At 42.7% G+C, this 12,655-nt stretch overlaps 1 protein-coding gene across 3 annotated transcripts in view; it reads right to left on the bottom strand.

Moving 5' to 3' along the window:
* LOC142576572 (3-oxoacyl-[acyl-carrier-protein] reductase FabG-like) overlaps positions 1-12,655 on the bottom strand; it is a 73,806-nt gene that overhangs the window by 16,741 nt on the left and 44,410 nt on the right. For 2 of the 3 annotated variants that reach the window (XM_075686753.1, XM_075686754.1), the window contains 2 exons: positions 9,456-9,496; positions 8,654-8,723 (listed from right to left, as the gene is read on the bottom strand). The exons of the other annotated variant lie outside the window; for it this stretch is intronic. In XM_075686753.1, coding sequence (XP_075542868.1) covers positions 8,654-8,723; positions 9,456-9,496 — 111 coding nt within the window. The remainder of the gene's footprint in view (positions 1-8,653; positions 8,724-9,455; positions 9,497-12,655) is intronic. 3 annotated transcript variants of the gene reach the window in all.

Here is a 12,655-nt window from a genome sequence, read left to right as displayed (position 1 = left end):
GTCGCCTACTTATACGTCGTTGAGACGCGACCATGCGCTGAAAGTCTGCGAGTATCACGGTAAAAACCCACAAAGAGGGAATCCTTTTTAGGACGATTATTGAAGATCGCGGAACATGGCAAAGATGCATCGCGGACTACCTTCAGCCTGCTTGAACTCTTTACCTTTCGACGACCCGTTCTTTATCCGCAACTCTGACGAAGTTATTGCAACACTAAAGAGTAGCCCGCCGACGTCTTGTTTTTCAATCGACGTGAAGGACCTGTTCTACAGTGTCCCGAGGCAAGCGGTGGTACAAGCAGTAGAAGAAGCCATCGACACATTGGGCTACACCAAATTTCAGGACGTGTGCAAGTGCAGTATTTCTAGTTTTGTGAACTTGTTAAAACTGTATCTACATGGTGCGTTTTTCGAATATGGTGACAGTGTGTATGAGCAGAAGGATGGCATCGCTATTGGTTCTTGTATAGCTCCCGTGCTTTCCGACTTATTTTTGAGTGTGGGAGACAGGAAACTTGCCGCCTTGTTTGGAGAAACGAACATAACTACCTGTTTCAGATATGTTGACGATTATTTGGTGTGCATGAAAGAAAACCAAACCGATCCATGTAGCGTAGAAACTGTCATCAGCCTGTTCAAAAAAGCACATGAAGGTTTAGAGTTCACGTACGAGACTCCTACCGAAGGTCGATTGCAGTACCTTGATATAAACATTAGGATCAGAGGCTCCAACATGTGCTGGTGCTTCAAAACTAGAGGAGAAAAAGAAATCCTGAGGTACGACTCTTGCCATTCTAAAATCATTAAAAGAGGCATCGCCAAGGCTTGCATAAGTCAAGCAATTGAAAAATCATGCCACCATGCTGTGAGGGAGAGCATCGATCTGCAAGTAAGCCGCTTAAGAAACAGTGGGTACCCGAACAGCATGGTGGTGCAAATCTGTGAAAACTTGTTGCCCGAAATGAGAGCCAACAGGAAAAGGCAGAAAACACAGAAAAAATTGAAAAAACGCGTGGTGTTGCCTTACATCCATGGCTTGTCACATCGGATAAAAAAGACAGCCCAACGCCATGACGTTCAAGTTCTGTTCTCCGCCCCGCAAAAACTGAAAGGCATGTGCAAGAAGGTGAACGCATGATCCAAAGAGGCCAACCCTAGTGCTACGGTCTGTCAGACTAAGCACGCGAAGAAGTACGTGGAATGCGCTACTTCAGTTGTTTACCAAATCCCACTAGATTGCGGGAAAGTATACGTTGGGCAAACTGGACGTTGTCTAAACGATAGGTTACGGGAGCACAAATACACGTGCCAGCTTCTGACAGCACCTAGCAACTTGGCCGCACATTGCAAACAGTGCAAATGCTCCCCGCTAATAGAAAGCACCACAGTCATTGGAACATCAAAAACAAAAACGGAGCGAGAAATATGGGAGGCGCTCGCGATAGCTAAAGCAAAAGAGACGTGCGTAAGCACTCCGTCCATCGCGCTTATCAAAGCTGAGGCCGAGTTTGCCAGGGCGAACGGGTGCATGTGAAGGATGTATGCCTGACCCAAACTATAATCACATGTCGTCACCTTGTCATATCTTTTTATATGTACCCCCCCTCCCGCCCCGATCCATATCTCCTTGTATGTAAGCGCGTTCTTTAACAGTATCAAACAGTTGGTAGTTTGCGCTTCGTCCGTCCACGTCCTGTCCTTCCTTAATATCGTGTTTGTAAAACTGAGCGCAATATAACCATGAACGTTCACCAACTAGCCCCCTTCATTGCTTTACTAAATTGCCCACTTGTACTCTAATTGCAGTCTTTGGTTTCTGGGATTGTTTTTGCAGCGTTTCCAAAAGTTGTCTCAATACGGAATGGAAGCAAGAATTTCCGTGTTCATCCAGCAGTGACCCCTTCTTATCGGCTTAGCTATGAGCCGTGTGCAACGCAATTTAATATTTTTCATTTTCATACAGAACCTTTCATATACCCGAAGAATCTTCTTTGGTTAAGTATGCCCAGTCAAACGAAACGATAAGGTTATCAAGCTTGGATTGATTATCAGTAGGGACAGGGCATTTACGCTGCCCAGATCCAGTCTCCACCGATGACGTTCTAGACGCGTCTCGTAAAACAATGCGGCATGCTACAAAATAGTAGTCCGCCATCCGTTGTACAATAGTACATGACCTAAATGAACAGCAGGGAGCTCTGAACGCTATGTGATCTAAACAAGATTGCACTAGGCTATTATTAACTAATTCCACTGTAGTAGGAGCAGCAATTGTACATTCCAGACCATAAGCGGACAACCTGGATAAATAATCACAAACAGTCACTTTTTCAGGGAATAAAATTTTGATATTCAAGTCTCCGATCAAGCAAAATTGGTCCACTGAGCTCCACTGCCGCAGAGTTTCTTCAAGCTCAACAAGAAACCGTGAAAGGCTGCATGAGGGTGGTCGATAAATCGATAAGATATGGACAGAAAATGACCTCTTACAAAGTTTGACAATCATAGATTCAGCATGTACAAAAGATGCATCAACAGAAGAAACTTCACAGTTGTCGTTTACATAGAGAGCAATACCACCGCCACGACGCCCGCTTCGTGTGACAAAATTTGCGGAGAAGCCCTGCAAGGAAAACGTATCAATGCAAGCCTGGGAAACATTGACTTCTGTATTTACAAATAGGTCTACAAAGTTAGCTGCCGATTCAGCCAGAAATTTAAATTCTTCCCAGTATTTACGCACACTTCGAATATTAACGCTTACAATGGTAAAATCTTCAGCAGAACTGCACGGAAATTCGGTTTTACATGAACCGGTAGTTCACTGAAAGAAAAAGGCATGTTGGCTGAGCAATGTTTTCCAGGTCTGCTTGTTAGCCAATTCGAACAAGAGACGCTGTTTCATTCTTTTTCACAATGATCTTGCCTCATTTCGTCCAATAGAACTGATAAACCTCCTCATTTGCCTTAGTTCTCGCTTTCCAGAAGAGATCGCGGTTAACTTTGGTCAAGTTATCTTTGAAGTAGATCTTTGGAAATGATGCACTTTCACGTAGTTTCTTCAGCTTTCCCCGCCCTTCAAGCCATTTTCCTTCCAAATTACAGATTTAAAGCGCACCAAGACCACAGGTGTACCACTGATTTTGACTTTTAAGCGGTGTACGGTTGCAATTTTGTCAGATGAAAACCCCGAGAGGTCCAGATTTGCTGCCATTTATGTGATCATTTGTGCTAGGCTTTGATTACTTTTCAGTGGCAAACCGTGGGTCTCAAGGTTCTTTAGTCTGCTGTACTGCTCACTTTCATTTTGGTTTTCTTCTATATTTTGTATTACTGCTGCCTGAGTTACCACCGTTGTTTTCAGAGCTTCTAGTTCAGTGCAATCACACATTTGACTTCTTGAATGTTCGGTTGTTGTTTCAAAACAGAATCATACTTCTCGGACAAAAACGACACCGCTCCTTCTAGTTCCTTAACTGATTTCGATACAGCCATGAACTCTTTTTGCAGAAATAGGAGGGAATCAACCTTCTTATGCAGAATCGGCAATGATTACAAACTTTTTCTAATTTTCCTTAGCTCATGCAGCAGTGAAGACTCAGAACCACTGTTTTCCTCCAGTTCAACCTCTGTGCCGCTGTTTAGTTTCTCGTTACTTCTGCACGTTTTGCAGACCCACGCATCTCTCTTAGCATCCCCCATAGTAGTGAAAGTGTTAGCTGCTATTCCAGAACACGACTGTCCTAGTGATACGAATATTTGCATTGAGCACACATCATTATTTCTCCATCAGTAGGCAGAGCCTTAATACAGGAAATGTACCTGTCGTCTTTTCCATTGTATAGAGCAATCTAGTTAGGTAATATAAACATATGCTAATATACAACAGCCAGGAAACTAATCTACAAAACAGGTGTTAGAAGGGGAAAACTGTTCATTGAAGGAATTCTCTTTGAAACCCACAAAGCTAGTATCGCTCACCAGGCGAAGCGCAGAAATCGCTAGTGCCTCGCCGTAACTGTCACTGGAACTGCCAGCTTGTCGCCTCGCAGAAAGCAGCCCAAAGCGACCACTATGGCGAGCAGGGGGGTGAGGCAGGCACTTTTACGTTGAGGGCAGCCCGCAGCAAGTAGCGACGCACGCGCACCAGCGTTGCCCTGGGGTAGTGCTGCAATAGTCTTGCCGAGAAAAAACAAAAGCGGTGCGCGTGCCTACGGGTCAACAAGAAGAGGACGACATCTACGTCCCGCAGCAACCGCTGTCGTAGGTGGCAGCTCGTCGCCTCGCAGAAAGCAGTTCAAAACAACCATTATGGTGAGCAGGAAGCGAGGCAGGCACTTTTACGTTGAGGGCAGCCCGCAGCAAGAAGCGACGCACGCGAATCAGCGTTGCCCGGCGTAGTGCTGCAGCAGTCTTGCGGAGAAAAAACAAAAGCGGTGCGCGTGCCTACTGGTCGACAAGGAGAGGACCAATAATAATAATAATAATAATAATAATAATAATAATAATAATAATAATAATAATAATAATAATAATAATAATAATAATAATAATATTATTATTATTATTATTATTATTATTATTATTATTATTATTATTATTATTATTATTATTATTATTATTATTATTATTATTATTATTATTATTATTATAAGGACACTTTATTATTTTCTTGGAAATTCCTTTTCGACATCGTGTACTTACTTTTACGAAGACAAAAGTAATTGATAGAATGTACACCCACATAAATCATATATATGTTGCTTCATCTATTGCAGGATGAATGTAGGAAGCTTAAGCATTATGGCTCTAAATAATAAGAGGGAAAACAGCGAGGCATCAAGATGCCGCGTCAAAGCGCATGCTGCAGAAAGAGGAAATACCTTCCAGAATTTCAGTGAAGGAATTCCAATTGCTACGAATTAAGGCGAAGTACAGAAAAATGAAACAGTGTGGATCGCATCAGTGAGGAAAGTAGAATCATATTCTTGAAGAAGTCACGACATCAATTATAAGCTGTCCTAAGAGGTATTGGTCAATTCGTAGTCATTAGTAGTCATTACAAGTCATTAGTAGTCATTTTAGCTACTAACGTTCATTACTAGAAATTTCTAGCCATTTCTAATCGATTGCGGACATTACAAGCCGTCGTTAGACATATTGGTCATTTCGGAGTCGTTAGTAGTCATTAGTAGTCATTGTTAGTTATTACTAGTCATTTTATTGCTAGTTTGTATTAACGGAAATTAACATTACCGACACTCTAACCGATGTATTTAGGCTTCCCGGTTACCATGCCTATTTCATTACATGCAACAACAGCAGGGGTGGTGGCATTGCGGTATACTTCAAGGAATCACTGATGATCTCCGAGGTTACCGTTTCCTTCGGCACAGCGGAGGTCATGGCCTTTGAGGTATCCTGTCGCGGTATTTCATTTTATCTTCTTGCTCTGTACCGACCTCCTAGTCAAAATGTGTTGCAATTTATTGAAGAATTACAAACCATACTGAAAACCAACTTTGTTGCTAAAAACGTGTGCATGATAGGGGACATCAATATCGATTTGATGAAGGGTGATCGCCATGGCACTGAAAGTTACTTAACAGTACTCGCAGAATTTGGCATTGAACCACATGTCGCCGATCCTACTAGAGAAGAATTTCTTAATAATCGCATTACAACTACTTGCATTGACCACGCTAACGTCCGTGCGTCGGACATTTCTTCAGTGACCGGAGCAGTAATCAGACAGAAACTGGCAGATCACTATTACATTGCGTGTCGCCTTATGAAAACAGACTCTATGCAGCACGCTCACTCTACCAGGTGTGTTGTGACCATTCTAGACCAAAAAAAGTTCGATAATCATGTCACTGAATATGACTGGGATTCATTTACTCATCATAACACTAACGACACTGCGTACGATAGCTTGGTCAGGATATTAGGCGAAATAAAGAACGTGTGCAAAAAAACTGTGGTTGTGAAGAAACGTAAAATTGACTGCCAGTGGCTGACTGCGGAAATCCTGGCTGCTATCAAAGAAAAGGACACTTTCTGGTCTCGATGCCGCAGGGCGCCAAAAAATGACAAACTTCGAGCAGAATATCGTTGCATCAGAAATAAGGTAACTGCGCTTATCCGCTTATCAAAGAGGAAGTTCTTTGCACAGCAGTTTTACAACACTCGTCGCGACGTAAGGAACACTTGGTCTCTGATAAACCAGTTACGTGGTAACATACGCTTGTCCGTCCAAGAAGCAGTGGAGCATAATTTCGGTGTAGTGTCGCCTATTTTGGCTAATGAGTTCAATAACGTATTTTCGGCTGAGCAACGGGTCGCAGTCCAAACTTTGAGCTCGACAAAGATTAAAAACAGTGTATCGCCATCAGCCTTCCTTCCTCTTATGACAGAATCTGATCTTTTCAGCATTTTGTCTAGTCTGAAACGTAATAAATCCGCCGGACTTGACAACATTTTCATAGCTGATCTGATAAGAAACATTACAGCTCTGAAACATGTTCTGTTATTTATTTCAAACGGCATAATTGCAACTGGTACATGGCCAGATTCACTGAAGAGTGCTCGCGTTGTTCCTCTGTACAAAAGTGGGAAAAAGAATGATATTGCCAACTACCGCCCTATTTCTGTTCTTTCCTGCATATCCCAGATTTTAGAAAAACACGTACTTTCTGTGATGAATGCATTTGTTGCTAAACATGACCTAATGAGTGTGAATCAGTACGGATTTGTTAGTGGGTCTGGAACACAGGTGCTATTAGAAAATCTCTCTGATTTACTGCACCAAAGCCTGGAAAACAATGAGGTGGCATTTGGGCTTTTTTTGGACGTAAAAAAAGATTTCAACACAGTAAATCATCAAATTTTAATCTCTAAACTGTATTCATATGGATTTAGGGGTCCTTTTTTGTCGCTAATTAAAAACTATCTTCACAATCGCTCACAAGTAGTCATGTTTGGGCCTATCTGCAGTGACGCGGTAAGTCTGGTGTGCGGTGTCCCGCAAGGGTCTATCTTATCTCCTTTGTTGTTCAACTTATATGTGAATGATATATGTGACCACGTGAAAGCATCCACCGTATTCCTTTATGCCGATGACACTTTACTAGTGTCAAGCAACCCTGAGTTTTCATGTGCCCTGGCTAACCTTCAAGAGGACGCTATTAAAGTTAGTGATTGGTTTGCCTCAAACTTAATACAAATAAATAGCACCAAATCCAGACTTGTCTGTTTTCGTAACCCGCACAAAGATGTACCAAGCGTCGCTTCCATATATTTACACCCTTCATATTGCTCTTTGTGCTCTTGTCAACCTATAGCTAGCGTCCAGTCGGTTAAGTATCTTGGTGTGCACATAGACAGTGATCTGACGTGGAATACTCATTTGACCCACATTTGTAAGAAACTTAGAAGTGTTGCATGTTTGTTGTTTAATTTAAAAACCATGATGCCTTTTTCTATCAGAAAACTAATCGCCCAGGCTTTGGGGTATAGTGTTTTAAGATACGGTATGTGTTGTTTTTTTAACTGCTCTTTCACATGGAAATGTCGAGTTAATAGGATTTTGAAAAACATCGCTACAAGCGTCCTCTACATGCCACAGGAGAATTTGCCCAGCAGTGTCTTTAGAACAGCCGGTTTGCCTTCTTTTGAGAATCTTTTTAAACAAATCGTAGTACTTCAATATTTTTGGAGCAGTGCATACAGGCACATAAATACGAAACCGGTACCGTTGAGACAAGTTCCTCGTTATCTTGAACCGAGAGTGCGCACTCACTACGGTAAAGCAACAAGACGCTATTATGTTCCTGCTATCTTCAATGAACTACCGGACGATGTATTTTCTTTGTCCACCCGCAAAACACTGAGAGTTGCTGTTCAAGCGTTAGAGAACCTTTAATATGTACTGATGTTATCTGTGCTTCTTTGATAATGTGTGATGGTTGTGCCGAATGCACAACCAGCTTCTGATGGAGTTCTGGTGTGGCGCGTAGATTGCCGCGGCTGCCGGTTGTCGCCGCACAAGCCCTCTTGTGGCTTCGGTGCTTCCGTTTTGTATACTGTTTTAACTATACTGAATAAAGATTATTATTATTATTAACATTTACCAATCTCTATTATAAAGTTATCATTCACTAACTGTCACTATCAATCGGTTTTCATTCTTTCATCTGTATTTGATCTGTCTTCATATGGCGTAATGAAGCGTCATCGGACACTCCGGCGGTCCGCTCTGCGGACACAAACTTTACTATGAGCCAGAAAGGTTTTCGCCTCAAAAAAGTATAAATTGGCCGGAATAAAGTGCTGCGACTCTAAATTGTCTTGGGTAAACATTTCATATGACGATTGTCCGTGAGTGGTGGCATGTTAACGAGGCTTAAAGAAGTAAATGCTCCTCAGCACGTCTACTAATTGACGTCTCTACCTTTCAACTTGTTATTGCCGGATATTGTATCAAGTTATTGATAAAGGAGACCACCAGAAATAAAAGTATAAGGTGGATTTGCTGTAAAAATTCGCATATAAATTAATCAATTTCTTGACAGCGTTCTCACACAGCTCACTACATCTAAACGAAAGCGAGAAAGTGATAGGGAAGCCACGCCAACGGTGAGGTGACACTCACCAAGGGCCGTGCATTTGGTTAGTTGATCCAGGCCAGCCTTGCTGATGCTGTAAAACATTCCACCGTGTGCCTGTTGCGGCGAATGCGCAGAAAACCATTGTGATTCGCTGTAGGTCCTACAGAAAGTCACTTCAGTAATGCGGTTGGCTTTATGCGAGTTTAAACGGTACAGGCAGATAAGCATGAGCAAGCACGTAAGTACATTCGAAGCTATTTCCTGACAAAAAATTTCCGAGTAACAACATCAAAAAAGGTTAACTTATTCAGGTTGACATTTTGGGAGGGACCTTCAGCGAGTAATTCAACATTGAAACGCCTGCTGCTTTGTTTCTTCTCTTGATTACGCATATACAATAGATATTTTAGAAAAGTCCCAGCAGCGATAACGTAGATTTTAGTGCCAGGAGTATGTTTCTGCGCTGACACAATTTACTCGAGCATTTAAGTTCTACAAAGTCTCATGCTACATGTGAACGGTAAGATGATGTTCTAATGTTTCTTAGGTTGTTAACGAACCTAGCTAAAACAGTGGTTTACTGAAAACGTGGCGAACGCTCGAGAGGCATGCAATGCTTCGTGAGGACACTGACAATAGCAGCGCATTTTCTAATTGCTCCTTTACTCCTTAAGTTAGCCGAAATCACTACATGCGTGTCAGCTACCTTGACCACGTGTTCTATATTAAAATTAGGCGACACTTGTCCCTGATATCATAAACGGTGGTGGTGTAGCTTGGGCGCTCGACACCGTGGATCACTCATTCAATCAATTCATCGCTAGTACGTGTAACCTCACCACTTACCGCCCTCAGCGACACTACGCTGGACACGTTGACAACGTTACCTGCGAGCAAATAATTTAAATCAAGAGTTAACATGACATTCATTCCGACAGTAGATGGAGAAAAAACTGGAAAATCTCAGAAGCCATGCAGGCAACGCTAACACGGCAGATATGAAGACAATTCAGTAAAAAACCGTTTGAAAGAAAACAAGTGGCAAAACAAACATTGTATTTTGAGACGTTGGTTTGTTCGACATGTATTTTATTCCTGGAAGGGCAGAGAGTTCGGGCGGAGATTCTATGCACTAGCCTATTTCTCGGCACAGGCATGCGAGGAGAAAGAGAAGAGAGATGGCATGAGTGATGGAGGCAATATATTAGAGAGGTGCTTGATGCAAGATCTCCCAGAAGTGCTAATGACGTAAGCTCGCAACCTAGTTGTGTGAACTTGAAGATATTTGTGAAGCCTTCAGCTTCAAGGAAGAATCGATTTCATTGACATGTGAGCACTGTGCTTCAGCCTAAGCAAGCACTCACATCATTATAGCCTAGAAGCTACCAAGATTGCAGTGTTAGCTAACCTTTCCATAAGTGCATTTCTTGAACTTCACCGGAACTGAAATTTGAGACATTGGTGTTTACTGCAAATGCCACCGTCAGAATGGTGAGAGGCTGACGCTTCGCGTTGTGTAACTGACAATCGCGTAAAGGGGAGAGAACATAACATTTCACAGCAAGTTGTTCATGATCAATGTTTTGATTACATCGATTAGCATAGGCCTCTATGCACATAAAGTACATATAGACATCTAAATTCCGAGTACTCAGCTAGGAGTTCTTCTTTTCTGTAGCTTGAAGGTGGCATAACGGAGATGCGTACTTGTAGACTCACAGTGTCGCGTAACGTGCGAAAGCCATGTATTCGGTAATCATCAGATGATGATGATGTTTGAGGTTTAATGGTGCAAGGGCCAGGTATGGCCAAAGAGCGCCATGCTAGTGGCAATGGATATGTCGTGGTCTGATTGGATCTGTGAATTTAATGTGACGTGGCTGTAAAGGGGCCTAAAAGAGTTTGTGTAAATTGCGTAAAAATACGCGTAATAAGATTATGGCGATGATTAAAGACGTGTACTATGATCACTAAAATGCATTAAGAAAGGATGATGCTATATATAAAATATGTGACTATCTAGATGTATAAAATTGTCTAGAGCCCTACTGCCTACCCGGGGCCCTTGAAACCCAAGGGTCTAGAGGCATGTTCTATAAAGAGGATCTATCCTAGTGATATCCTCTGGAAAGAGGATGCGCTACGAAATGAATGGGCTTGTAACATCTAGTACAACATCTTTTAAGAAAGCGAGGACTGCTTCGGTCTTAAAAAGCGGTTCTTCACCAAAAAACATGGCCGGATGCAGGGGAATACAATGGCGGTATGCAAACGGGAAATGTTTCCTCCTGTCTCTTTCGGCTTCCCGGCACTCCAGAAAGACATGGAGTACGGTCAGCCGGTCGCCACATCTGCCACAGGTTGAAGGCTCGTTACCGGACAAGAGAAAGTTGTGAGTCCCAAATGTGTGTCCTTTTCTCAGTCTAGTGAATAGGACATCTATTTTTCGTATTTCCATAGTTGGGTGCCAGGGACCTAGCTTCGGCTTAATTAGGTGAAGCTTATTACTTGTTTGTGTGTCCCACAGGCGCTGCCAGTGGCTTCGGAGTTTGTGTCTTAGAAAAGGCTTCATGTCTGTGGCAGGGACAGCAGCAGAACGAGTACCTTGGGATGCTATTGATTTGGCGATCTCGTCGGCAAGCACATTTCCCTCGATCCCTCTATGGCCAGGAACCCAGCATATTACTACATGCCTGTGTGAAAAGTAGATGTTAAATAAGAGTGAGTAGAGTTCATTGAAGATAGGATTCGTATGCTTTTGAGAAGAAATGAGTGCTTTTACAAGACTTAAGGAGTCTGTGAATATGATGGCCTTGTCCAGTTTTACTTTCTTTATATGTTTTACTGCACACAGTACTGCGTAGACTTCTGCAGTGAAGATACTTGTTATGGGGTTCAACGCGTCAGATTCAGTAAAAGAGGGACCGACAGCAGCGTAGGATACGCCAGCATGTGATTTCGATGCGTCTGTGTAAAACTTGGAGCAGGAGTACTTCAGTTGAAACTCCCGGAAATGCATGATAATTTCAAGCTCAGGAGCGTGCTTTGTGACCTTTACAAATGATACGTCACATTCTACCACCTGCCACTGCCAGGAGGGTAATAGCTTAACAGCAGGCATTAGGCGATGTTCGAGAAATGGGACGTCCATTTCTCCCCCAAGTTCTCTTACATGCAGTGAGAAAGGTAATCTCATAGAGGGTCTATTACAAAAAAGTGTTTCACACGTGAAGTCGTTCACGGTTGTGAAACACGGATGTTCCTTATTAGAGCGCACTTTCAGAAAGTAGTTAAAGCTGATGTATGTTCTCCAAAAATGGAGTGACCACTCATCGGACTCGACATACAGACTTTCAACAGGGCTTGTTCTAAATCCGCCAGTGGAAAGGCGGATTCCCAGATGATGAACGGGGTCTAACATCTTTAGCGCGCTCGGGGCGGCAGAGTGGTATACTACGGCACCATAGTCTATTCGTGATCGAACTAGGCTCCTGTAAAGATTCAACAGGCACTTCCTGTCGCTACCCCATGTTGTGTGGGATAGGATTTTAAGTAGGTTCATTGTTTTTAGACATTTTAGGTGTGGAATGAAAGTAAGCTTGGAGTCCAGTATAACACCTAGAAATTTGTGCTCTTTGTCAAAAGGAATTTGTTGCCTGCCCAGTTCTAGAAAAGGATCTGGGACCAGGCCTCTCTTTCTTGTGAAGAGAACGCAGGAACTTTTGTGGGGGTTGATTTTAAATCCATTTTGGTCTGCCCACATGGACACCTTGTTTAGGGCCTGCTCTACCTGTCTCTCGCAGACTGTGATGTAGCAGGATTTGAAGCCTATTTGTATATCGTCTACATAAACGGAATAAAACATAGCTGGTAGTAATGATGCACGAAGCGTGTTCATCTTTACGACAAAGAGCATGCAGCTGAGTACGCCACCCTGGGGTACCCCAGTTTCATGTATGAATGTACACGACAGTGCAGGACCTATATTCACCCGAAATGTACGGTTCTCTAGGTAGCTCTCTATGATAGTTAACACATTGCCGCGG

The sequence above is a fragment of the Dermacentor variabilis genome, chromosome 3 (assembly GCF_050947875.1).
Source record: "Dermacentor variabilis isolate Ectoservices chromosome 3, ASM5094787v1, whole genome shotgun sequence".
Taxonomy (NCBI): Eukaryota; Metazoa; Arthropoda; class Arachnida; order Ixodida; family Ixodidae; genus Dermacentor; species Dermacentor variabilis.
This window is presented reverse-complemented; position numbering and strand designations above follow the sequence as displayed.